The sequence below is a fragment of the Tilletiaria anomala genome (genome assembly GCF_000711695.1).
Source record: "Tilletiaria anomala UBC 951 chromosome Unknown K437scaffold_39, whole genome shotgun sequence".
Classification (NCBI taxonomy): domain Eukaryota; kingdom Fungi; phylum Basidiomycota; class Exobasidiomycetes; order Georgefischeriales; family Tilletiariaceae; genus Tilletiaria; species Tilletiaria anomala.
In genome coordinates, this window is record NW_013546983.1 from 113,407 (window position 1) to 133,684 (window position 20,278).

The 20,278-nt window shown below is 57.0% G+C and overlaps 10 protein-coding genes across 10 annotated transcripts; 5 read left to right on the forward strand and 5 right to left on the reverse strand.

Moving 5' to 3' along the window:
• Position 1: 1 nt before the first annotated feature.
• Positions 2-1,059, forward strand: K437DRAFT_224026 (putative BNA6-nicotinate-nucleotide diphosphorylase; the record flags this gene model as incomplete). Its single annotated transcript, XM_013387900.1, has 2 exons — positions 2-902; positions 977-1,059. The coding sequence occupies 2 exons, from the start codon at positions 2-4 to the stop codon at positions 1,057-1,059; spliced, it is 984 nt and encodes a 327-aa protein (XP_013243354.1).
• K437DRAFT_235611 (Ribokinase-like protein) lies at positions 1,011-2,608 on the reverse strand. The gene is made up of 2 exons (XM_013387901.1): positions 2,055-2,608; positions 1,011-1,986 (listed from the first exon to the last, which is right to left on the reverse strand). Exons 1-2 carry the CDS (start codon positions 2,435-2,437, stop codon positions 1,329-1,331), a joined length of 1,041 nt encoding a protein of 346 aa, XP_013243355.1. The 5' UTR covers positions 2,438-2,608; the 3' UTR covers positions 1,011-1,328.
• Positions 2,609-2,848: 240 nt separating this feature from the next.
• On the forward strand, positions 2,849-3,363 carry K437DRAFT_114154 (uncharacterized protein). Its single transcript, XM_013387902.1, has one exon. The coding sequence runs from the start codon at positions 2,912-2,914 to the stop codon at positions 3,170-3,172; it is 261 nt and encodes an 86-aa protein (XP_013243356.1). The 5' UTR covers positions 2,849-2,911; the 3' UTR covers positions 3,173-3,363.
• On the forward strand, positions 3,092-3,762 carry K437DRAFT_256438 (uncharacterized protein). The gene is made up of 2 exons (XM_013387903.1): positions 3,092-3,424; positions 3,513-3,762. Exons 1-2 carry the CDS (start codon positions 3,283-3,285, stop codon positions 3,725-3,727), a joined length of 357 nt encoding a protein of 118 aa, XP_013243357.1. The 5' UTR covers positions 3,092-3,282; the 3' UTR covers positions 3,728-3,762.
• K437DRAFT_256439 (uncharacterized protein) lies at positions 3,708-6,857 on the reverse strand (the record flags this gene model as incomplete). The annotated part of the gene is made up of 1 exon (XM_013387904.1): positions 3,708-6,857. A coding segment is annotated over exon 1 (3,010 nt), but the record flags the coding sequence as incomplete, so codon positions are not given.
• A 299-nt stretch (positions 6,858-7,156) lies between these two features.
• On the forward strand, positions 7,157-11,124 carry K437DRAFT_256440 (ARM repeat-containing protein). The gene is made up of 7 exons (XM_013387905.1): positions 7,157-7,866; positions 7,947-8,204; positions 8,270-9,452; positions 9,521-10,292; positions 10,359-10,450; positions 10,532-10,851; positions 10,913-11,124. The coding sequence occupies exons 1-7, from the start codon at positions 7,258-7,260 to the stop codon at positions 11,027-11,029; spliced, it is 3,351 nt and encodes a 1,116-aa protein (XP_013243359.1). The 5' UTR covers positions 7,157-7,257; the 3' UTR covers positions 11,030-11,124.
• Positions 10,965-13,529, reverse strand: K437DRAFT_256441 (uncharacterized protein). Its single transcript, XM_013387906.1, has 2 exons — positions 12,481-13,529; positions 10,965-12,414 (listed from the first exon to the last, which is right to left on the reverse strand). The coding sequence occupies exons 1-2, from the start codon at positions 13,413-13,415 to the stop codon at positions 11,370-11,372; spliced, it is 1,980 nt and encodes a 659-aa protein (XP_013243360.1). The 5' UTR covers positions 13,416-13,529; the 3' UTR covers positions 10,965-11,369.
• Positions 13,530-13,727: 198 nt separating this feature from the next.
• K437DRAFT_294467 (uncharacterized protein) lies at positions 13,728-14,811 on the reverse strand. The gene is made up of 2 exons (XM_013387907.1): positions 14,459-14,811; positions 13,728-14,388 (listed from the first exon to the last, which is right to left on the reverse strand). The coding sequence occupies exons 1-2, from the start codon at positions 14,727-14,729 to the stop codon at positions 13,820-13,822; spliced, it is 840 nt and encodes a 279-aa protein (XP_013243361.1). The 5' UTR covers positions 14,730-14,811; the 3' UTR covers positions 13,728-13,819.
• A 219-nt stretch (positions 14,812-15,030) lies between these two features.
• K437DRAFT_256443 (uncharacterized protein) lies at positions 15,031-18,124 on the forward strand. The gene is made up of 6 exons (XM_013387908.1): positions 15,031-15,292; positions 15,502-15,734; positions 15,813-16,205; positions 16,280-17,669; positions 17,745-17,815; positions 17,925-18,124. Exons 1-6 carry the CDS (start codon positions 15,271-15,273, stop codon positions 18,000-18,002), a joined length of 2,187 nt encoding a protein of 728 aa, XP_013243362.1. The 5' UTR covers positions 15,031-15,270; the 3' UTR covers positions 18,003-18,124.
• Positions 18,125-18,186: 62 nt separating this feature from the next.
• K437DRAFT_256444 (acyltransferase) lies at positions 18,187-20,085 on the reverse strand. The gene is made up of 3 exons (XM_013387909.1): positions 19,267-20,085; positions 18,907-19,191; positions 18,187-18,842 (listed from the first exon to the last, which is right to left on the reverse strand). Exons 1-3 carry the CDS (start codon positions 19,685-19,687, stop codon positions 18,325-18,327), a joined length of 1,224 nt encoding a protein of 407 aa, XP_013243363.1. The 5' UTR covers positions 19,688-20,085; the 3' UTR covers positions 18,187-18,324.
• Positions 20,086-20,278: the final 193 nt, after the last annotated feature.

Here is a 20,278-nt window from a genome sequence, read left to right on the forward strand (position 1 = left end):
AATGTCGAGCTCAAGCGCGTCGACACCTGCGCGGAAGCTCTCCTATGCACATCTGCTTCCGCCTTCGTGGACGTCGACGATCACGCATTGGCTGGCAGAAGACTGCTCGTCGTTCGACTGGGGCGGCTACGTAGTCGGCGAGGAGATCAAGACGGCGCACCTGTACTGCAAGTCGGCAGGTGTGCTGGCGGGCGTGCCGTTCTTCGAGGAGGTCTTCCGGCAGATTGGGGATTGCGAGGTGCAGTGGCACTACGCTGAGGGCGCAGTGCTCGGCGCGATCTCCCCGAGTGCAAACTCCACCACCAACACCACTGAAAGCAAACTCAAGCTCAAAGTCGCTACCGTGCGCGGCCCAGCTCGCAAACTGCTGCTCGGCGAGCGCGTGGCATTGAACACTCTCGCCCGCTGTTCGGGCATCGCGACAGCGTCGCACTCCTTTCTGCAAACCGCGCGCTCCGCCGGCTACTGCGGCATCGTCGCGGGGACACGCAAGACGACACCGGGCTTCCGACTGGTGGAAAAGTACGGGATGCTTGTCGGCGGCGTTGACGCGCACCGTTACGACCTGAGCTCGATGGTCATGCTGAAGGACAACCACATCTGGTCGTCTGGCAACATCGCGCGCGCCGTACAGCAGGCGCGCAGCGTCGCAGGGTTCAGTCTGCGAATTGACGTTGAAGTGCAGAATGAGAGCGAGGCGGTAGAGGCCATCGAGGCCGGCGCGGACGTCATCATGCTCGACAACCTCAGTGGCGACGAGCTCGGCGCGTGTGCGGAGAGGCTCAAGGCCAAGTACGGGGAGGCGGGGAATGCGGCGGAGAGTGGACGGAGGCGATTCCTGTTAGAGAGTAGCGGCGGTATCGACATTGACAACGTTCAGAGTGGCGGGCATCTTGTGAATGGTACGTTCGACACGGAACCCTGGCACATTTGTTCCATGTCAGCTCACAAGTAACCCCCTCCCGTTCGCTCACAGCGATCGACATTATCAGCACTAGCTCAATTCACCAATCGACCAAGCACGTTGATTTCTCGCTCAAGCTTGACCCGTCAAGTTAGAAACAAAAACTTGGATGCATGCTTGTTGAAAGTGTATGCCTTAGCTTTGCGCCCATCTCCTTCTCCTGGCGCGGCCCTGGTCTAAATACTAGTGATCTGCGTAAGGTGTATGCTACGACAAGTGTTACTGGCTGCTAATGTTTGAGTGAGAGAAGGAACGGACCGAATGATGGGTATGGAGGTTGAACCCTTTTACAAGATGGAATGCCGGAGGGGAAAGGATGATGGTGATGATGATGATGATTAAAGGAACATGGTGCATCGTATGTTTAGACGATCTGCTCCTTGGGGAACTTGAGCATCGGACCGACCTGACCGATGCACATGCGGCCGAGCTTCTGACCGACCTCGACAGCCTGCTCGATGGTCTTGCCGAGCAGCAGGGCGCCGAGGACACCGCCCGCGAAAGCGTCACCAGCGCCGTTCGTGTCAACAATCTCGCTGTCGGGCACCTGGGCGGTTGGGATCTCCTTTTGGCTACTCTCGCCCTGCACAGCGAGAATGGTGGGCTGGGCGCCGTTCGTGCAGACGACGTAACGCTTCTGCTGGAGGCTGCCAAAGGTTGCCGGCAGGTCGGCGATGTGCTGGGCGATCGCCTTCAGGTCCTTCGGGTCCGCGAGCGAGTGCGACGCTGCGTACGCTTCAAACTCGCTCTCGTTGCCAACGACTACAGATGCGTATGGTAGTACCTGGTCGACCTGGTCCTTGAAAAACTGCGGGATGAACGGCGCAGAAAGGTTCATCGTGAAGGGAACACCCTGCTTCGAAGCCGCCTTGGCAATGATGAGCGCGCTCTCGATACCGTGCGTGAGGAAGAAGCCGCCGAGGTAGAACATCTTGGCGCCCTCAACCAGCTTCTGTACTTCCGCAGTGGCAAGGTGCGAGGGTGAGAATTTCTCCGCTGCACCGAGACGAGTGACGAGGGAACTAACAGAGCAATTTGCGAAGGTTTAGGGAAAAATTCGAAAATGGAGTGAAGAGGCGAACAAGCTCACCGGTTGTGCCCAGTGATGACGACAGCGCAGCTACCTGTCGGTTCGGACTCGACAACCTGGTAGCAACTCTTGAGGCCCTCCTTCTCGTTTGCCTTTCGCAGCTGCTCGGCGAGGTCGTCCTTGCCGACGCATCCGAGGTAAACGGTAGAGTTGCCGGGGAGGATGTACTGCGCACAGCGAGCTGCATTTTGCGCCGCACCTCCCGCAACATAGACGACGTCAAAGTTTTCGACGATGTGCGAGTAGATGGGCATGTGCGACTCCTCGGCCAGGATGGCATCGTTTGCTTTGAGGTTGTACTTTTCGAGGACCGACTCACCGTTGCGGATCTGCATGTCCAGCAGCGGGTTGCCGAGGGCGACGAGGTCGAGGTTTCCGGGCATATTGGCGTACTTCTAAGCGGCGGAGTCACGGGTTGTGTGCTGTGCGTATGTTTCAAGGAGGGTTGCCACAGTTGGTACCAAAGAAACATGAATAGATTGAGTTCATTGTGCAGAAGCAAGGAGCGGCAGGCAACGTGCTCCAGCCGCCTTCCAAAGGCAAAGAGAAATTCTCGAGTTCGCATTGTTCGATTTCACACATTTTGTGCAATGTGGTCATCAAGTAGGGTTAGACATGGCAGCCAACTGCAAATTGTTTGCGACCGCCGTCATTCTCACTCGGTTGTGGCTGGCCGGGACTCCGCGGAGTGCCCAACTTGGGGTTGAGCGAGCAACCTTTATGTACGCAACAGATAGCAGACGGTGCTCATATAAGCGCCGCACCGCTTCATCGTCGTCTTGGCCGAGGATGGTGCGGTCAATGCTCCGTTTGCTGTGCACGTTACTTTGCTTATTTGTAGGCCACATGGTTTGCTGATGGCAGCTGCGCATCGGCGTCGCGTTTCGCAGCCGAATGTAACCGGTGGTAGAGCGTGGCCCGTCGGTGGCTCTCTTTGCCCGTGCTGTCAACCCGTGGTCCGTCCGTGTCCTGGCTTGCCGAACGCTGAGCTCGTGTTCGTGTTCGCCATCTATAGTATCGCCGTTCAAAGGAAAACTGTCGCCATAAATCAAAAGGTCATGCCAGGTTCCGAGCCGGTGGGAGCACACTTGGCGGGATGCATAGCTAGGCGATCGTGATTAATACACTTTTTCGCTACAAGCTTGCAGGCTTGGCGCTTGCGAGCGCACTGTCCACCGTGTGCTTCTCAACAGCTCTTGGGTTTTGCTTGAACTTGTAACGCAGATGGATGTACAAACCAAGCTGCACCAAGAAGTTCTCGCCTTCGAGGAAAGGGCGCGGAAGCAACCCCGACAACCTCACATGGGATGAGCTGCAATTGGACGACTTGCACTACTTCGACAACAGAGTGGCGATCTCTGAGCTCAAATGTGAGCGCATGTCAGTATTATTCCTTAAAACGACTGCCTCTTTTACGTTGAAGAGGGTATCTCCACTCGTATCTCGCATTGCTTGCAGGTTTCTTGCTCGCCATCATTTCTCGCTACCGCGTCGAGCTGGTGCCGGGTATTGACAACATTGTCGAGATCGTCGCGCTCGTCAACCTACCCGCTCCCAAAGGATGTGAGAAAGCTGGCAGCACGCTCCCTATTCGACTGATCCACTGTAATTTTGTGAAGAGCAGATGCATGGCAACTATAATGTCTCTCCAAAGAACAAAGCATGCTGATTAGTCTACTTCGTACAAATTGGCAGCATCGGCCAGCGCAGGTGGGGCATCGATGCTGTCCGTGCATGTGTGTGTTCCCTGCAGCGACCCGACAGGACTGCTGCTGCGCTGCGAGCGATTCGACGAGGCGCCCGTGGACGCAGCCCAATTGAAGCTGCGCATCAAACCAGACGACGAGCGCCACGGGTCCATTCGCTCAGCTGCGCCCTTCGTCTGTGAATGCTGCCGGCGCGAAGCGGCGATCTTGCGTCGCACATCCGATTGCGATGTGGAGCCGGGGGCAGACGAGAATGACGACGAGCGAGACGTGGATGCAGTACCGCCTGATGCATCATCGGCTGCAGCTCCTGCCCTTGGCGTGGTGCCCGAAGAGTCCTGCATGCCGGTGCCGCCACCGTGTTTGACGGTCCTCCGCCTCTGGTTCTCCTTGCTTTGACTCCGCTTGAGCCACTGGCTGAGCCAATAATTTTCATACACCTTCCATCCATCCTCCCCGCCCTTCTGCCTGACAACACTCTCAAAGCGCCGCATAGCGCCGTCGGTGCCGCGCTTGTCAAGCATGTCGAGGAAGTCACGCTTTAACAGCCGCACCTCATCCTCGTCCTCCTCCAGCAACGGTGGATGCAGACGTAGGCGCTTGGACAGCGTCACAAGTGGCTGGTAGCACACTTGCAAGTAGGCGATGAAGAAGTGGACGACGGGGGATATGGAAGTCGCGGGGGCGGTAGCAGGGAGCAGGTCTTCGAACCGCACATCGATGCAGGTTCGAGCCGCATTCACGCGCCGCACTTGCTTCTGTGCAGCTCGGTCCTCCGCGTCCTTCGGCTGCGTTCCAGTAGGGCCATTCTGGGCCATCTTTTTGCCGGCAGTCTTGGATGCGGCGCGGGCGCCTTCCCTTGGTGTAAGCTCACCAGAGCCGACGACACACAAATCGTCGATGAATGCGTCGAATGGCGCATCAAATGCTACATAGAGTTGCATTAGATCCTTGTACGTCTCGAGTACCGTTCGAAAGGTGGTCGCCGTCAAGCTCGGCACGCGCCCTCCTCCGGCTTCATTTCTAGCTTCCTCATCCTCAGCTGACGAGAAGCTCTCATCTTCTTCGTCCTCCTCCTCATTTTCATCGTCGTAATACGAATCAAGGTCCGACTCGTCGTCGACATCAGAAGACGCCTGATGTGAAGACCGCTGTCGGTTCTGCAATCGCGGCTGTGACCGGGACTGGGGGTGAGAATTCGCGTGCAAGAGGGAGTGTGAAGGCGAAAGCGAAGTCACCGAGCTCAAAGGAGAGGCATGGCTACGCACTGCTTCCCACGCTTCGTCATCGTACTCGTCATCATCTGTTGGCGACGAAGTCGTGGCTGTCGAGCAGCTGGGCGGCTGCTGCGGTGTATTCGATTTTGCGCTTGCACTTGCGGCTGCAATTTTCATTGGTGGTGTGGCAACTTGCGCCCTCCGTACCACTTCGGAAGCATGCTGCACGGTCACAGCCAGGTTGGCGGGTTTCTCTTCGTTGCGCGCCTTGGCGCCTTCGAGAGCGGCGGCAGCGGGGCCAAGCGGAGTAGCGCCTTTGGAAGAAGATGAGGACGAGGATGACTGTGTTGCTTGGCTTTCCGAGTGTATAACAGCAAGAGCGGGCGAAAATGGGGAAAGAGCTGACGTCAAAGGTTGAGACGAGTGAGGAGTGGACAAGGACGAAGACGACGACGTTGAGTGAAGCTGTTGGCTCCAAGCAGCAGATGCCAACGTGGACGAGGGGGATGGACCGGCAGTACCCGCGGCCGAAGGACTGGAAACCTTGCCATTGCCGTTGACAGTCTCTTGTTGTTCAAGCGCCTGTTGCTTGCGCAACTCCTTGTCCCGCTTCAACCTTTCGATCCGCTTGAGCACCGTGTTCTCCGCAGCTTCAATTGCCCTCTCTGAATGGGTGCGCACCCTCCGGGCGTCATTGCCGCCAGCACTGCCATGCTGCTGATGATTGTCAGCGTCCTCGCCCACCATCGCCATGGCCTCCGATTCGTACTCATCTCCATCCTGCGGACCGAATACCTCCCATACAATCGAGAAGAACGACTCGTACCCATCCTCGCCACCGCGCAGGCCCTCGGCGAGTAGGAGCGGCTCAATCTCTGCTCTGTAGAACTTGCGTGCAACAACGGACATTTGTTGAATCGATGCGCGCTCGCGGGCAGGGAGGTGATCCAGCTTGCTGTTGCTTGCCTTGCTGGCGCCTTTGCCGGCTGGTGGTGTGTTCATATCGCCTAGCGTGGACGAGAGCGGAGGGAGAGTGAGCACGACCGAGGTGGTGAGGTGCTGCATGAAGCTGTCGAAATTGCGGTTTTTGAAGGCATCAAAGATGAGGTCTGCGTCTGGGGACGTTCCGTCGAGCGTCGCTGCCAGCGCATTGGCAGCTGCTGCTGTTGCCGCTGCTGTCGAATCGGCCTTGGCATCGTCCGCAGTCGCTTTCCCTTTCCCTTTCCTCTTTGCTGCCCTTGCACCTGCAGCGCCTGCGCCGCTTCCCTTTGATCCGGCAATCCCGGCAGCAGCGGAGGTTGCAGGACTGGCCTCTCGCTCAACGCTTAGTCTCAGCTCATCGTGCGCACCCTCGAGCGCGGGATCCTGGTGCTTGACGTACAGCCTCCGCATAACGTACAGCGTGCGAGTTACCAGCTCTGGTCCGACGGGGTCCGCCGAGCGCGGAGGCCAGCTCGATGCAGGTTGCAACGAGGCGAGGACACGGGGCACACGCGTGCGCGGGTCGTACGAGGACGACCCTACGTCTCCGTCTGGCCTGAGCAAATTGGAGGCATAGTCGCCACCACTAATGTCAGGAGAGCAGCATGTGCAGTGATTAGTAGTAACAGCAGCTGCAGCAGCAGCACTATGTTTTGCTGTGCCATTAATAATGACACCTGCCCCTCCGCTGGCCCCTTCCAAGGTAGCGTGCGACGAGCGCTTGTTGGCCTGCGCTCGCCGGACACGCGCGGCAACGTGGCCGCCGCCCTTTTTCCCCATATTGCTTCCAAGCGTGCAAGCTGCTAGTGCGAGGGGACAGCAAACGCCTTGCTCGAAAGTGCAGCGGATTTGGTGGTCCTTGAGAAGGAGTTGAGAGTCTATTGGCTGGTGAATGCCTGTATGCCATGGTCTAGAAAGGACCTTGGCCCGTCTAGTCAGCCTATCGGTGGTATGGGGGGAGGACATGAGCCGACTCGATGTTCTCAAAGCCCCGGAATTTGAATCCAACATATAGTAGGGTTACGCATGCTCGCGTCGTGACTCGCGTTTCTCTCAAAAAGAAAGAAAGGACAGCCCACGCGACAAGCCAAAAAAAGAAAGAACTAGGGAAAAAAAAAGTGTTGCTCTCAGATCCGCCCCCATTCAATGCTGGAGGGCTGCACAACGCATCGTTCTTCTGATGTGTCTTTATCGATCAGCGAGGCCCGCGCTCTGGAAGAGGTAGGCAATCAACTGTTGCAGGCTGCAGTGCAATCAGAAGCACAGTCAAGGGTTGCCAGGCCATCCTGTCCCACGAGCATGGCTGCGACACCAACTGGCGGCGTGAGCCAAGCGGACCTGGAGCACACCCTGATCGCAACGCTCTCTGCATCGCGTGCTGAGCGGGAAGCTGCAGAGTCGCACTTGACCTCGAATCTGCATTCAGACCCAACATGCTTTATCGCACTCGTTCAGCTTCTGCTTTCGCCATCGACACGGCTTGAAGCGAGGCAGGCTGCAGCAATCTCGCTGCGTCCGCTGGTTCTGAGCAAGTGGTCGCCGTTGAATGAGAAATTCGATGGATACCCACCCTCAGCAGCCGCTCTCCCACTCGAGATCAAGGGTGCCGTGCGTCAGGGACTGCTGCAGGCACTAGTATGCGATCAGCGCAAAATCCGGCTCGCAGCTTCCGCGGCGCTCAGTGCGGTCGCAAGCACCGATTTCCCAGATGAGTTCACTGAGCTGCTGCCCTTCGTACGACAGTGCTTGTCTCAAGATGGAAGTGCTGGCTCTGCACGATCAGATGCGGTGCACGGTGTCATGGTCTTCCTTTCCGACTTTGTAAAGGCTGAACTCGACGAGAACCAACTCATGAGTGTCGCCAAGGAGATTTTACCCAGCCTCGAAGCTATTCTGGTCGACGAACAGGTTCGTGGGCAAAGATTTGCACACCCGCATGACGTGCTTGTAAAGGATGCTGACCGTGTATCTTACATTTACATACAAAGAACCACACACCACACGTCCGCGCACGTGCGCTTCTCCTCTTCCGACAGCTGCTCGAGGTGCTGTACATGGTACGCGAGCAATACCCTGAAGCCGCCAAGCAAGGCGTCGATTCGCTGCTGCCTAGCTGGTTGAATGCGCTTCAAGCGCTTCTCATGCCTTCCGAAGCGGAGATATTTTCCCTTCGTGGAAAAGGGGTACCAGAAGACGAATTCGAACGGGCTTGGGAAGGTCTGGCGATTAGGTACGAAGCGCTCAAGGTGTGTGGAGGCCATAGGGCCTGAAAAAGAAACGCTCAGACCACTGATGTTTCGCCTATTTGCAGACACTCTCCCTTGCCTCGCATTTTAAGTCGCATTTCAGACCGCATCTGGCAGCAGTGCTGCAGCTGACTTTACGCACATTGCACGCATTCTTACCGGTGCTGCAAGTCTTCCACATCAGCAACGTCGCCAGCCAGCCTTCGGCATTTCCACCCGAAGGCGATGCGTCGATCGCCTCTTCGCTTCCAGCCGTCTGCTCCGCAGCGGTGGACCTCATCTCATCGTTACTTCAGCTGAGCGGCAGCGCCTCTGCACGCGGACTGATGCTTCGCACCGATCAGCCCGGCGCGCCGTCGTTACTCGCGCAGCTGGCGCACGCGCTGCTGAGCATGGCACAGATGACGAGCGACGAGCAGGAGGAGTGGAGCGCGGACGTCAACGCGTTCATTGCTGAGCAGGAGGATGTTGATGCAGGCGCAGGCGCCGTCTTGGAGCTCGGAGGGAGCCTGCGCGCCGTCGCGACGGACGCGTTCGCCGAACTCCTCGACCTGATTCCTGCCGAGAGCGTCGCAGCCTTCCAACGAGCGTTCGACGAGTGCGTGCAGAGCAGCGCTGCCCAGCTGGCGGCTCTCCAGCGGGGAGAGGCGAAGGGGGACTGGTGGAAGCCGCTAGAAGCTGCGCTGGCGGTCTTTGGCGGGAATGCACCACTGATTACCGACCTGCTTGAAGGCCAATCATCGTCATCATCAGCAGCGGCGGCGGTGCGCAGAACATTCGACATTGAGTCCATCTTCCAGCACGCCGTTATACCATACGTCGCGCCCGAGACGCCATCCGCCTTCCTGCGCGGCCAAGCATTCATCTTCGCCAGCCAATTTAGCAGCCTCCTGCCCCCGCAATTCGCAAGACAGTTCCTCGAGGAAGCCGTCACGGCGCTCGAAGCGGACGCGTACGACGGCGAGGACCTAGTCGTGTGCGTCTGCGCTGTGCGCACTGTCAAGAATTTACACCGGCACCTGAACGCACACATCACGCAGGGATTCGCGCAGAGGATTCTCGGGAAGATCGGACCAATGTTCAACGTGTTGCAAGGCGACGCCATCGTCCTCCTGCTCGAGACGGTACAGGCTGTCGTGGTCAAAGGTGCTTCTGACGAGGCTGCTGCTGGCTCGAACGAGATTCCAGATTCAGTCTACGGGGAGATTGCCAACGTCAGCCTGGCTTTCTTCCTTAAGCAGCCAAATGGTCAGTATCAGCTTTTTTCTCTTCTGCAACCCGCATGCCCTGAACATCTCTCTTCCTCCTCCCCAAAGATATTGTTCTTACTGACGTAATACAGGACCTACTCGAAGCACTGAGCGGTCGCGTCTCCACTTCTGTTGGGACAATCGTTGTCCGAGCATCTCTCCCGCAACTGGTCGGAACGCTTGATGCAACTTCATCCGTTGCGCAGGCATCCGTAGCGGCCGGGTTTGATGCCTTGGCTCTCGCGGCTTCAGGTGCGCAAACCATCGTTGCCGTTCTGCGTGGCGCCAATGCCACGGCTTTGCGCGAGACCGATGCAGCAAGCACGCTCCTCCCCGGCCTGACTGCCTCGCTTACCGCCTCGGACGATCGACAACTGCTCCAGAGTGCCGTCACAGCGCTGACGCTGCTGCTGAGCAAAACGCCTGCGCAGGTCCTGAGTTGGCACCACGCTACCGGCCGGTCAGCCATGCAAATATTCCTCGTCGTCATTGGCAAGCTGCTCGACCCGAGCGACGAAGGCGAATCAGGTGGTCTCGTGCTCGGCGGTCTGCTCCTCTCGCTCCTCCGTAAGGGCGGCGATCTCCTCGGACCCCATCTCCCAGAACTCGTCCAGGCGATGGTCGCGAGGCTAGCCAGTGCACAAACGACCAGTCTCTCGCAGAGTCTCATCCTCCCCATCGCACATTTGATAACTGAATCTTGTGCGACCGTCATTCAGCTGCTCGAAAGCACGTGCGTCTCGACGAGCGAAGGTGAGAGGAGCGGCTTGGAAGTCTTCCTAACGCGATGGGCCGAAGAATCAAATACAATCCAGGGCGCCTGGGCCGAGAAAGCAAAGTGGGTGCTGCTCGCTGTCCAGGATGCTGCATTTGTAAAGACTGACACCGTTAATCCTTTCCTCAGCATCGTCGCTTTAAGTGAATTGGTCAAATCAGGTCATCCCATCCTGCAGCAACTTACTGTTCGAGGCGACATCATACCTGATGACTCGGGCCGTGAGTGCTGAGGCTTTATGTGTGTGTGGGAATCGTGTTGTGCTATGCTAATCGTCTCCACGGTGTTCGTCTTGTGTTCAGGAATTGTTACCCGCTCTAGGGCGAAGCAGCGCCCTGACAAATACACGCAGGTGGTAATTGGAAGCAAGATCATCAAGCTGCTGCTCGAAGCGTGGAGCCATGCTGGCAACGACGCCTATGGCGCTGGTGCCGCAAATGCTGCCGATGCAGATGACGACGATGAGTGGGATGACGAGGACGTTCGGGAGAAGGGTGGCGGCATCGAGCTTTCCGACATGCTCGGCTTTAACTTGGAAGACTTTGACGACACGGACGACTTCGTCACCGGTCTCACTCCCGAAGAATTGAAGGCCGATCCGATCAACAACATCGATTTGAAAGTGAGGGAGTCCGTTGGCGCTTTAAAAGCCGCACAGCTGACACGGATTGAACTGCTCTCAGTCATTCATCCCCGATTTCCTCAGAAGCCAAGCATCGTCGCAGCAAGCGTCGATTTTCGCGAGTGGACTTGACGAGGCTTCGAGAGAACTACTCCAAAAGGCACTGAGCCGCGGGTGAGGCAGGTACTTGCAGCCATGCATACGTATATACCCCTCCTAGTACATGCCATAATGCTCATAGAATGCAGCTCAAACAATCATTGAATGGAATGTCGCGAGCGTTTTGAGCCGCTCGTTGCCAAGGTTGCGCCTCAAGTGAGATAGCAAGAGCAGCAGAAGAGATCGCTCGCTACTACTCTTGGAAGCTTGTAGGCCTCAGCAGCCATTGGACTTGATCTGCCGGGCTCTTGTTCTGATAGCTTCCGTTCATGGAATGTGCAATGCTACTCTCAAGGACAGAATGCTCGAATGGAGGCACAGCACACGACGGTTTCTCTGCTTGCGAGAGCCGTACGAAATCAGAATTCCAAGTCCTGCGCCGCGCTCCTAAAGACAGGAGGGACTTTCTTCTTCAGCAGCGCTCTCTGCGCAGGATCGGAACGCTTGCTTGTACTGTCTTCAATCTCCACTTGGAGACCATGCTCTTGGGCACTTAACCCATGGCGCTGCACCTGCATGCCACGCTCTCGTAGACTCTTGAGCCCCGCGAAAGCGGGCCTGCTAGTGGCCGCCGGAGCAGCTGGCGGCGGCATGCTGCCTATGGCTGTGTTACTTGAGGGCGTCCGTGACGAGCGTGAGCCTGTGGTGTCGTGATTGCTCGTAGCCACCACTTCCGGTTGCCCTGCCTCTCGTATTTGATTCCTCACGACAGAGGAGACCTCCGCGCTCGGGGACTGAGATGTTTCAACGTTCCTGGGTGGTTTGGTGCGTCGCTCAGACACCCCACCTTCGATGTCCAAGTGAAGCGTCTCAATAACGATCCTCTTTCGCTTCAACTTGAATGCGAGGTTGTTTTCACCGCCTCCGGCACCGCCCGCGACGATGGCAGGCTCTGCTCCAACTTTTGCGTCGCTCCGACCACATGCGACGGAAACCTGCCCAACGCCAAGCGAGCTCATGCCTCGAAGGATACTAGCACGCACAGACAAATCATGCAGTGTACCGATTGCCGGCGTCTTGACCACTTTCAATGAGCCGGTGTAGTCCGGGAAGGACGTGGTCAGCAGTGGCGATGCCGCGAAAGACGAAAGCGAGATGGCAGCGTCAGAAAGATGTATCAATCGATGCAGCCCGTTCGTATGCCCCTCTGATCCGTTGCTATGTTGGTTTGTTAGCGACGCGATGAATGAAGAAGACACGCTGACAGTAGCTGTGATAGGGGTCGCGCGTGCCGAACCTGATGAGAGCGCGAACGACCGCAAGAGCATCCTCAGCCTGAGAAGGAAACGCAGGATGCTGGAGAGCTCTTCCGCTACGCTACCGAGTTGGGTCCTCCGTTTGCGACGCATCCAGGCGTTTGAGCCTAGCGATCGGACGGAGATTCGAACGGCCAAATTTGACGAGCTGTGCATTGCTCGAAGGAGTCAGGTTTGTGACAGCCACGGTTGTGACACGATCTGCTCAGCTCACCATGAAGACGCAATGCTGTTGACGCGAGCCTCAATAGCACGCCATGCTTCCTCATATGCGTCAGCTTCACCGCTGTCACAAGCAACATCGAAGAAATGCAAGCCATCTCGAGCTCTGGCCTTCTCCAACACCCTCGGGCTGACGCGTTTCGAGAGATCAAACTGGGCGCAGAATTTTGCTTCGTCCTCTGCCTTTTGTGATTGGTTTGCAGCTTTCTGATGCGAAGAAATGGACGTAGAAAAACGAGACATTCTGTCGTATCGAAAGGCAATCTTAAGCTGGCCTGAAGACGAGGAGATGGATGGGGTTGCGGAGGGATCATCCTCGTCATCTTCGCTGCTCGTCAAAGCCATGGCTGCCAGCCGGTCCACCTGCTGATCTTCTTGCTTGTGGGATGAGGTAGCCTCAGCTTCTTTCTCTGCGCCCTGCTCCTCCCCAATCCTGGCCATCACAGAGTTCGCGAGCTGCTCTGCACACTCGCCGATGACGATGTTCGCATGACCGGCATACAACCCTTGAGCAATACCATATTGCAGCACAAGCTCATTGTATGGTTCTGCAGCGGAGAGGGCGAGCGAATCCAGCGCTTCTGGTGCGCCTGTAGCCACAGGCGGCAGCGGATTTGTGCCTGTGGAAGGAATCAAGAGAAGGAGCGATCCAGACGGAAGACCGGAGCCGGAGATGATGTCATCTAACGCTGCTATGCCGGTTGACACGACAGGCACGGGGGATGAGTAGGTGCTGGGCTTGACGCCGGGCGGTAGTGAAGCTGGCGAGGGTGCTTGAGAAGGGCCAACATGTGCAGCACTGCTGTCGGTATCCTGCGTTTCAGGCGAGCTTGTTGCGCCTTCCCCAGCCCGCAATGATGAGGCATCCAAAGAAACGGAGGACACTGCGTCCACTGAAGGGAGTCTCCGCTTGAAGGACGAAGGCATCCTCTGGATTGGGGCCGCAAGCACCCTGAAAATTTGGCTTCGAAGCCCTCGTCGGGAGCGATAGCAAAGGTCTGGAGCCCTGGATGTGTTGATCGGATCACCAATCTACTAGAGGACAGTGAAACGTTCAAATTGCCGAGTGTTGTTGTGCCTTTTGTTCCCCCAACCAAAGGTCCGAGAGAATATCCGACATTTTCTCTGCCGTTGCGTCGATCGACACTTTCTATCCGCCATCAATACTTCTTCACCTCACATCAATGACATATCAAATCGACTGAAGACCAGGGCAAGAAAAGGCTGCAAGAGTCTAAAATGGCAACGAAGCGGCAATATTGATTCTTCCGACATGCCAGGGTCGACCAAGGCAAGCCAGCTTTCATACAAAGTTTCCCTCAGTCCTTCCCTCAACGTTTGCGAATGACGCCTCTTGTGGCATCTGCAACCTCTGCCTTCTGGCGCTTGATGACACTCGTGATATTCGTGAGCTTGCGTTCATCGCCACGCAGATAGTAGAGCTTAGCGCGACGAGCGCGCCGAAGTTTGCCCGGCTCGTTGCGTTTCTTCCCATTGGCCCGCTGGACGACTTTGATGTCCTTGAGCAGCGGGCTGTACAAGCTGAATCGCACCTCAACCCCGAGCTTGTTGACAATGTTGCGTACGAGAAAAGACGTGGCCGTGCCGCGGCGCTTGATAGCGAGCAGAACGCCCGAGAAGGAGGAAAAGGAGTTCTTGGTCGTAGCCGATGTCCAGGTCTCGACCGTGATGACGGAGCCAGGCGGTATCCGCTCGGTAGAGTTGCGTGCAAAGAATGCAGTCATGCGCGACGTCGGATCATACTGTCCTTTGAGGTCGTTCTGGACGAGCGGCAGGATAGAGCGCCGTGCAGAGTGCCGCTTAAGAACATGAGGTCGAGAGGCCTCCCCTACTTGGGGCGTCGCACGGGTAATGACGCGGGTTGCAAATGGATAGGCAGCTGAATATGTAAAACGTACCGAATCTATAAGTCACAGCTCCCGCTACAGCAAGCCTGACCTGCAACTCACGAATGTGGGCCGCTTGGGATATATCGGGGGTTTCGCCTTCTGCAGAAGGAGCTGCAGCTCGAGCACTCGAGGTGAAATACAGTGATCGCCGCTGCTGAAAGCAGTGTACGCACGGGTGAGAGGGGCTTTCCTTGCGTGGTGCTATGCTCAGGGGTGAGCTGAGCCGCTGAGTGACCCGTGTCGGCGCACCGTTGAGGAGCCTCGAGGACGAAGCAGATGCGGAATCGGCGATGAGCCGGACGAGCTGGCGGGAGAAGTTGGAGCCTCGCATTTCGGGGTATCGCGGGTGTCCGGTATGAGAAGCGCTGTTTTATTGTGAGTCCGACAGGTGCAGTCCTGCTTCTGCCTCTCCACGCAATGCTCATGGAAACAAAGAAGCATCTCTGCCGCAGGAAAAGGAGGAAGAACAAGAACCTGTGCATCGGCCGAGTGGAGAGGTGTAGGAGGCGGGCGGAACCGCTCATCCTCGCCAGAAGGGATTGAGGAGACAGTGAGAGACACCAACACAGCTGCGACTGAACGGCTTCGGTCACACCACTTGGAGTGGCGATCCAACTCTATCTATATACCGAGGTAGAGGATCGCATTTGCAGCGTCTTTGGTAGCATTCAAGTCCTGGAGCACACTTGTCCTTGGGCAGCAACCATCCCTGGACAGCGGCAGAACTCGCATCTGCAGTCAGCACATCTCGTTGGCGAGGGCAGAGCAGCGTCCGCCCGCGTGCACACGCAGAATCGAAGCAGCAGCGTGTCATACCTTCCAGATCATACCAACAAAGCAAGGCTGGCACCACAGGCGAGTAGTAGCCCATCATGGCGGCAAGAAAGCTGCAGTGTGAGTATGGAAGATGGTACCGAGAGGGACCCAGAGTCACAGCAACCAGGGCCTCCCTGTGGTACGGTGGCCTGTCCTTGGAGCAAGTGTCAGGACGGGCGAGTTCGGTGGATGGCTGTCTAGTGCCTACCCAACGTACTGGCTCGCCTCTGCCCTTTTCAGAGCAGCATCCAACGAACTGACCATGCTTCTGCTTTGTATATTTACAGCGGAAATTGACCGCACGCTAAAGCGTGTCAAGGAGGGCGTCGAGGAGTTCGAGAACCTCTATGAGAAGCTTCAGGTGTCGCAGAATCAGGCGCAAAAGGAAAAGATGGAGTCGGATCTCAAGACAATGATCAAGAAGCTGCAGCGGCTACGAGACCAGATCAAGACGTGGCTGCAGAGCAACGACATTAAGGACAAGAAGGCCCTCCTCGACAATCGAAAACTGATTGAGACAGTGAGTGGGCTCTGAGAGACAGTGCCTGGGAGGTAGGCCTCCAAAGGTCTGACTCTGTCCTCTCTGATATGCGGGCAGCAAATGGAACGTTTCAAGGCGGTTGAGAAGGAGATGAAGACCAAGGCGTTCTCAAAGGAAGGTCTAATTGCCGCGGCCAAGTTGGATCCGGCGGAGCGGGCGAAAGTGGAAGCAACTAATTGGATCTCGTCACAAGTGGACGAGCTCGCACGGCAAGTGGAGATGACCGAAGCAGAGATCGAGCAGCTCGCGTCAAGTGGGAAGCGAAGCAAAAAAAGTGCAACTGGTGGCAAGGACGAGCGGGTAGGGCAACTGGATAGCCTCAACGATCGCAGGAATTGGCACGTCAGTCGCTTGGAGATCTTGCTACGCCTTGTAGAAAATGGGCAGATCGAGCCAGATCGGGTGGGCGACATCAAGGACGATGTCGCATACTTTGTCGAGAGCAATGCTGTGAGTATCTGCTACCAAGTGGCCTGCCTGGCTGCGAGCCGCTAAGCGAACAACTGGATCTGCTTACCGCGCAGGAGGAGGACTTTGAAGAGGACGAGGGTATCTACGATGACTTTAACCTGGACGAGGAGGAAGAGCAATTCGGCCTTAAAGACAACGATGATATCAACTCTTCTCACGACAGCATGTCCGTGATTGACGAGCCAAAGACGCCAACGAAGCGGAAAGACTCGGATGACGGGAACAGCTCGGTGCTCAAAGCGCTTACAGAGAATGCCAAGAAGGCTTCCGTCACCAGTACTGACAAGAAGCCTGCAAGATCAGTCGACTCGAAGTCATCGGCGAAGGACGATGGGAAAGAGCCGGTCGTACCGCCAGCGAATTTTAGCAAAGGCACGAACGCACTACCACCCTCAGCCGTCGCAGCATCGCCGTCGAAACCAGGTGCGCCAGCCGCATTGCCCCCGATACGATACGCTGCAGCCGCAGCTGCTGCAGTCGCACCAGTGGCACCAGCGGGCGCAGTGACCAATTTGCCCAGCAACCCACCGAATTTGCCACCACTTTCGAATGCAGCATCCACGCCATCCGCCACGTCGCCTGTGTCGATACCCGCGGCGGCAACGCCTTCGCCATCATCCGCAGTGACAGCGGCGACGAACAATGGTGAAGCAGAACAGGTTCCAGGCCCTGCTGCTGTTGCGATGACGGTTAACGCACGCGTATCACCTGCGCCGCAGACAGTTGACACAGTCGCCAACGGCACATCTACTGCTCCCAGTGTTTCGACACCCATGTCAGTAGCCGCGTCAGTCGTAACGGGCGCAGCAAGTAGCCCTCTACCGCAGTATTCGGCCATCAGCAGCCTCGCAAATGGGTCCGGTTCGTCTGTGTCGGCGCGGGGTTCGCCAAGCCTTGCGCACCGCAGCGCCGCGTCACTAGCATCGCCATCGCCATCGCATGCGTCTGCTGCTGGACCCCCACCGGGTATTGCGTCCAGCGAGCCCTTGCAGCTCGCGGCGACCTCGGCCGCAGCGGCCGCTTTGCAGCCGAGCGGCGGCGGAGCAGGCACGTTGGCGCAGCGTCGGCAGGGCACGGATGGCGCACGCCTGCCTTCCTCGCTAAGCGATCTCGTCAGCAGCTTCGAAAGCGCCAAACAGAAATCTCTGCTGGGAGAGAACAACATGGACGCGGTACACAAGTCGCTCGAGGCGAGCTTCATGAATGTGCCAGAGCCCTTGGACAGTGAGAAGCCAAAGTACTACGTCCCACAGAACCCGTATCCGACTCCGGCGTACTACCCGCAGCAGCCTCTGGCGCATCTCGACAACCCGGCGCTGTTCGCCAAGCTGGACGTCGACACGCTCTTCTACGCTTTCTACTTTATGCCGCATACGTACCAACAATATCTTGCCGCGCAAGAGCTTAAGAAGCAAAGTTGGCGCTTCCACCAGCAGTATCTGAGTGCGTGCGCTAGCGGCTGCGTGTTTTTAAAGCTACCAGCTGACCTTTTCTTCCTTCTTCTTGATGCTTGAACAGCCTGGTTCCAACGGCATTCCGAACCGAATGTTATCACCGATGCTTATGAGCGGGGCGCGTACATCTACTTTGTGAGTGCCGCCACTTGCTCTTGCGTCTCAGAACGGTCGAACAGCGGAGCTGGACGGGAATTCCCTGTCTGTTGTTTCCCTTCACTCATGCCTCCTTGCACTTTCCCAGGACTTTGAAGGGACGTGGTGCCAACGAAAGAAGAGTGACTTCACGTTCGAGTACAGGTGGCTCGAAGAGAGCTCGTGAGGCACCAGCAGTGGCCTCGGTGCTCGGTCGCTCCTTCTCCTACATACCTCACTCGCAACCACCGCTGTAGTATACATTTGTTTGTTTCGCACGCTCTGCCAATCCACGATGGAAGATTGAATGATCATTGTCTTGTCTTTGCCCACGTTGAGGCTCTCACCCATCTCAACATTCCATAAATCGACGATAGCATCGCACAAATGTGCCCTGTGATAAAATACATCAACAAGGCGAGTGCCTTGGAAGAGTCGAAAGCGTTCTTTTCTTTTTCGATATGCGATGGATAAGACGAGAAGAAAGGGAGGGGGGTCGTTATGGGCTGCTAGGTTGACGCCTCCGCGGGCCGCTTAACAATGATAGCATCTTCATCTGGGCCTTCTTCCGAGCTGCCGCTATTACTGCCGCTTCTCCGCGCCATGCGCTGCGTTAGCCCTTGTGCCTGCCCCTGCGCCTCCTTGCTCTTTGCCTCCTCGCTGACAAGCCCAAAATCGCTCGGCAGGCCAGTGCCGCCTGCGGCACCGGGAAGGCCCCTCTTTTCAAGCTGCTTCTGGGCGCGCGCGACATCCTTGCTAGCGTCATGCCCGCGGCCCACACCGACGAAGAACGATGCGAGGCGCGCGACACCGCCGAGGCCAGCGCCGCGGGGCGCTACGGCCGACACAGCGTTCGATGCAGTCGTCAGCGATGAGCCCGGCTGCGCTGCGACGACCGACTCGGTGTCGTACTGGTCCGCGTCGGCGTCCATCGCCTGCAACTCCTTCTTCATCAGCTCCCGCACATGATCCGCCAGGTCGTGCACCATCTCTTTGTTGTACTTGGAGACGTCGACAGGAGGTAGGACTGTAAGGAAGAAAAAGAGTCGGTGAGTAAGGTCTTTACCGCGCTAGCATGAATCAAAAGGTACCTTTGATGCGAATAGTAGCGCTCTCGAAGCGCGTCTTGCCATCATGGAATCGGTAGTAGTTTTCGCAGACGACGGGGACGATCGGCACTTTCGCCTGGAGCGCCAGGTGGAAGGCGCCCATCTTGAAAGGTAAGAGATCAGGGACTGGCAACTTCGATCGCGTGCCTTCGGGGAAGATCCAGAGGGAGAGCTTGTCCTTGCGCATGCGCTCGCCTACGTAGTCGAACGTCTTGAATGCATCCTTTTTGCTTGCGCGGTCCACAAAGACGGCACCGGCGAGCCACACTGCCCCAGCGAAAGCGACACGGCTGTCAGTAAGTTTGGGTAACCAAGAGAATGTAGTATTTGGAATGGACTTACTCCACTGGCCCAAAAGCGGCGCCCAGCGCAGCTCCTTTTTGGCCATGATGCTGGTCTGCTTGGGGAAGACGGCACCGAGGTAGAGGATGTCCATGCTGCTCTGGTGATTCCCGACGAGCACAGCGGGTCGGTTCTTTGCAAAGTTTTCATACCCCTCGATGTGGAAGCGGATGCCCAGAGAGTTGCCTGCGAGGAGATACATGGTGCGCGCGACGAAGTACTGGATGTTGAAGCGCTGGCCCGGGATGAGCGAGACAACGACGGAGATGAGGATGCCGACGACGGAGCTGATGCCCATCGATCCAAAGTAGAGGAGAGTGTTTAGATAGTAGCGGGCTTTGCGCGAGCGCGGCGACAGCAGAGCCAAGAGCAGGAAGGACAGGCCCGCGCCGTATGAGGCGAGCTTGGATAGAAGCGCCATGGTGCTGATGATGCTACTGCTGCCGATAGAGTTGTCGGTCAATGACGCTGGAGTCGGCCAGGGAGACATTGAAAGAGTGCGTAAAAGGCGGGTGAGGATGCACCGTAGAACCTTTGTAGCGAGCTCAATGCAGGAATGCGGAGGAAGAACAGGTCTCCCTCGGCGCTCGGGGGATCGAAGTGGCTGTTTCAGCGAGGTCTTTTCCTTTTGAGGGGGGATCCTCGTCCCGATTCCAGCGGCCGAATCGGTTACACTTTGAATCGAAGAGGGTAAGCAGACCTTCAGTGGGCTGGACGATCTAGCTCACAGCATAAATCCGCTTTAGCCAGATGGCATGAATCGATGCTGCAAGGCGTGCCCTCTCTGTGTAGGAACCAGGTCCACGAATCGGATCCATCCAAGCGCGGGCTCACCAGTCAAATTCGAGTTGAGTTGGGCATTGCATGCCCCGCCATACTATGTACAAGGGCACACAGCGCCCAGCAGCTCTGCTCTTCATCGGACACTCTCGGCCGAGAGACATTCACGCCTGTACACGCACGCATTCACAGTCCCCAAACGAGAAGCATAGTTTCTAAATACAGACAGGAC